This window comes from Otolemur garnettii, unplaced genomic scaffold (genome assembly GCF_000181295.1).
Source record: "Otolemur garnettii isolate 467f Iridium unplaced genomic scaffold, OtoGar3 scaffold00018, whole genome shotgun sequence".
Taxonomy (NCBI): Eukaryota; Metazoa; Chordata; class Mammalia; order Primates; family Galagidae; genus Otolemur; species Otolemur garnettii.
In genome coordinates, this window is record NW_003852413.1 from 11,581,296 (window position 1) to 11,585,279 (window position 3,984).

The following is a 3,984-nucleotide window of genomic DNA, read 5'->3' on the forward strand; positions in this document are numbered from 1 at the left end:
GCTGGGCAGAACAGAGCTTCCCCAGGCAGCCTGTGGCCATGAATGAGGTTTTTCATTAGTCCAGGGTGAAAATGTCAGGATAAGAATGGCACCTCTCTTTTCCTGGGAAGACAGACCCTTTCTCCCTACTAAGAGTTTGCCATTCCAACTTCTTTGCATTTTCTTGTATGCAACAATGATGATGGCAAACACTGCTTCTTATAGCTTTTTTTCTTTCTTTTTAATGTCAATAAAATGGAGTCACCCTCATCTCAGTATCCTACGATTCTCTACATTGGTCTGGGAACAACTGCTATAGTTAAGAAAGAAAGTAAAGTAAACAAACAAAAACAAAATTCTTTTTTTCCTACCGTTCTACTTTCCTTAACCACCTGCCATAAGCCTAAGCAAGGGATCCAGTAATATTTATTTACATGTGCCCTGTTCCAAAAAGGATTAAGGTAACAGATGGATTTATACAAGGAGGTTATCACTTCTTTTAAGGCCAGATGGGAGTGTAACCTGATGTTGCTCATTCCTGGGCTGAAACGACAAGAGGGTTTGGCTCAAATACTTTTGTTGATGAGTAAAAAAGAACAGACTGAGAAATGCCAGGTCAGGAAGCAGATCAGAGCAAACTGACTTGTTAGGGCCGGGGATTTTCCTCCTCTATGGAGAAGTGTGTCCCTTTGGGGTTGGCAGGGGTAATCAAAGCAGAGCGGGACAGAACGCCCAAAGAGAATGCTGCTTTCTCATCTCTTCTCCGCATCGCAGGTGAGCAGTTCAGAGATGACACAAGCCCTGGATAAATCCTGAAGCTACAAAGAAAAATCGAATAAAATAAACTCCTTATAGGAAAATGATATCCAAAGACTCGGGTGACTCACTCAAGATCACAGAGCCAGCAATGACCCAGTGAGAATCAGAATCTGGGACTCCTGACACTCAGGTAGGAGTGCTTCCCACTATTCCACAGTGGAAGAAATTGAGAAATGACCGAGGAGGGTGGGGTGTGAGGGAGCATGAGCTTTTGAGTTTTAAAATAACCAACTTTCATCTGGTTCTTCCACGCACCAAGCAGCTGTACAGCCACTTGGCACTGGCATCTGACTCTTGGTTTTCTCAACTGTGAAATGGGCACACGACATCAACACTAACCACATCAGACCGATGGGAGAAGGAAATCAGATAATATATGTGGAAGAATGCTGAGATTCCTTAGGTAGCAGTTAATTAGAATCATGTAGAAAAACAATCTGTATAATCTCATTTTTTAAAACATCTTTTTAGAAATTCATGAACAGGAATTGGCCATATTATCATACGCCAGTGTAATGTATAACAGAGTCTTTTCTTCCTTTTTCTTCAAAATCTAAAATTTACATCCATTCTGCCCAGTTGTATAAAGACAGGCAGAAAGTATGGTTGGCGGTAATGACCATAGAAAGCCTTTAGGGTCTTTAGTCCAACAGGTTTCTCAATTCTCCCCTCATTTGGGACTATGTGTTGTATGAGGTTCAAAACTCACCAAGCACTTCCCTACCCCTGGAGCTCAGATGCTGGACCATTTAGTATGTTAACTCAGTGAGTCCATTTTTGACCATGAGTTTTACTGTAGACCAGTAAAGTTTTACTGTAAAGACCATAGAGTTTTACTGTAAACCAGTAATTGGGCGAGGTGCTATACCCAATAGTGAGGACCCAGATAGATATACGACCTGATCCCAACAATGCCCAATCAAGGACTTCAGCCAAAGAGGTAGGGAATTATATTTTAAATGAAATGCTCCACCAAGGAATGAGGGACAAGGTTTAACTTGTTCAGATCACCACTACACAATCCAGTGCAGTGCAGGTGACAGGTAACTTAGGTAATCCCGACAGATGCGATCCTAATAGTGCTCACAAATGAAACAAGACAAAACTGGAGTAGAATATAGTTTGCCTGAGAGAAAAGGTCCCCAGGTGCCATCTAAGCAAACTAAAAGCAGAAGTTACTCCTAAATTCCTACATCACTTCTTTATTTCAAACTCAGATCTTACTAGATGCAAGGAGAATGAGCTTTTTATTGAGGAAATCTCCTTTGAAAAACCTTCACATAGCTCTTAATTAGTAGCAGTTCTTAATAGCATTTAATTATTATGCTATAATTTAATAAATCAAGAAAATATCTATACAAAGAAATGAGAGAGAGAAAGAGAGAGAGAGAGAAAACTTTTTGGTACAGAAACCAAAGGAATAAATGACAATAATAGTCTTCCAAGATGAAGACCCTTGGTTCTCTCCCCTCACCACCTTCATACTTAGCTCTCTATAACTATATCAAGATCACACTTGCCCTAAATTTACTGCCTCCTGCGTGAAATTATCTCCCTCTTATCTCTGGACCCCAGACCCTTGACTCGATATAAATTGGAGATTTACATGGTCTTTAAAGTTTTCTTAAGCCTGATATTTTAAAACGTACCAACTCCTGACAGCAACAAGAAAAACAGTTCCAGAAGACACAAAACCTAGTTGAAGTACATTGTTAGAAAACATACTGCCTTCATTTTAAAAAGCTGATCAAATAAAACAAAAATCACAAACACACACCAACAATCCATAATTCACTTACTTGCCCATCTCTGACAGCCCAGCACAGCGAGAGACCAGCAGAGGAGACTCTGATGAGGTTTTCAAGGCTGCAGGGAGGGTCAGCAGAAGAAAACCCCGCAGAAGTCATTCTTTGCTTAACTCCAAAGACCACACTTCCACAGGGAGAGACAGAACTGAACAGACTCCACCCCCTCCTCAAGTTCGGATTGCAGCAAACCTCTGCAAGTTCATTGTTCCCAGGGAACTTGCAGTCTCAGGAAGGGAGAAGGGAAGTGGGTCCATTTGGACACCCAGGCAAGCACGACATTAATCATTAACCAGACTTGGAGGAATAAATCTATAAAGTAATCCTGGACAGTACAGTGTTCTCCAGCCTTTCTATAAATGCCTCTTTCATTTCTTAAAAGAAAGAAAAACAATATGTGGTAAGTTTCCAGCTGTGTTTATTTCAAAGCAATCTGTTCCCCCTAGGAAGGCTGCCAGCACCTGATGCTAACACTGAACACTGTGTTTAAAGAAAAAAAAAAAAAAAAAAACGGGAGGGAGCAATGAGAATAATAAAGCGAAGCGGCCGACTATGTTAAACGGTCTTTCCCCTTGATGTTCTAAAGTGCCAAAGAAAAAAAGTCAGAAAATGGGCTTTATATGATGTCTCGTGCTAGCAACAAGCCTTCTCAGAATTCTGTGTATTTCTGCAGATCTCAACAAGCCTTGCCCTCTGATTGGTACAATCTGCAGAGGGGAAGGCCTCGTCAGCCTGATTGGGTCCATGCAACAGAATATTGCATCAGCCCGGGTCATACCTATGCCTACAGTCTCTGAAAATATTGTAGTCCCAACACCACACACATCTATTTGCAAAATTTCATCTTCAACCAAAGCTGGGTCATTATAATCCTGGCCTGGGAGCAAACTGGTACTGGAAAAAAAGAAAACCTTGCCAAGAGTCAGAAAATATTTACCAGGCCACAGAAATGTTCGCTAGCTTTGACCATACCAAAAATGATGGGGTACACAAGAGGTCTTGCTCGGCACCCACTTGCAGCGTGTGAGCACAAAGAGCTTCTCTGATGTTCCTCATTACATAAAACAGAAGACCGCGTTCCAATGCCAACTCAAACAGCACGAGAAGCCCACACGGTCAACAGAAGGTGGCATCGTGAGGATATGCTGATGCCTAAATATTTGTCAGCTTGGCCGAGAGTTGGGGGGCATGATTATGAGGGTTTATGGTTACTGACGCAGCATCACAAAGGATGGCAGTACTTCCAGTGCCAAATTTATTTTAAAAATCTGTTTCCCAATATGAATGGGGTTTCCAGCCAAGTAACTGGCAACCTGGAGGCGTTGGCTGCCCTCTCCTTACTACTTGTCTCTAGGCTTGAGTTCCAAGGGTAGTTGGCAAT

At 41.8% G+C, this 3,984-nt stretch overlaps 1 protein-coding gene across 1 annotated transcript in view; it reads right to left on the minus strand.

The window, feature by feature from the left end:
• The window catches only part of MAP2K6 (mitogen-activated protein kinase kinase 6), a gene marked incomplete at its 5' end in the record, with an annotated part of 37,714 nt that extends 35,056 nt beyond the window's left edge, over window positions 1–2,658 (minus strand). The window contains one exon of the mRNA XM_023511209.1: window positions 2,598–2,658. Within this exon, the coding sequence (XP_023366977.1) occupies window positions 2,598–2,658 (61 nt within the window). The remainder of the gene's footprint in view (window positions 1–2,597) is intronic.
• Window positions 2,659–3,984: the final 1,326 nt, after the last annotated feature.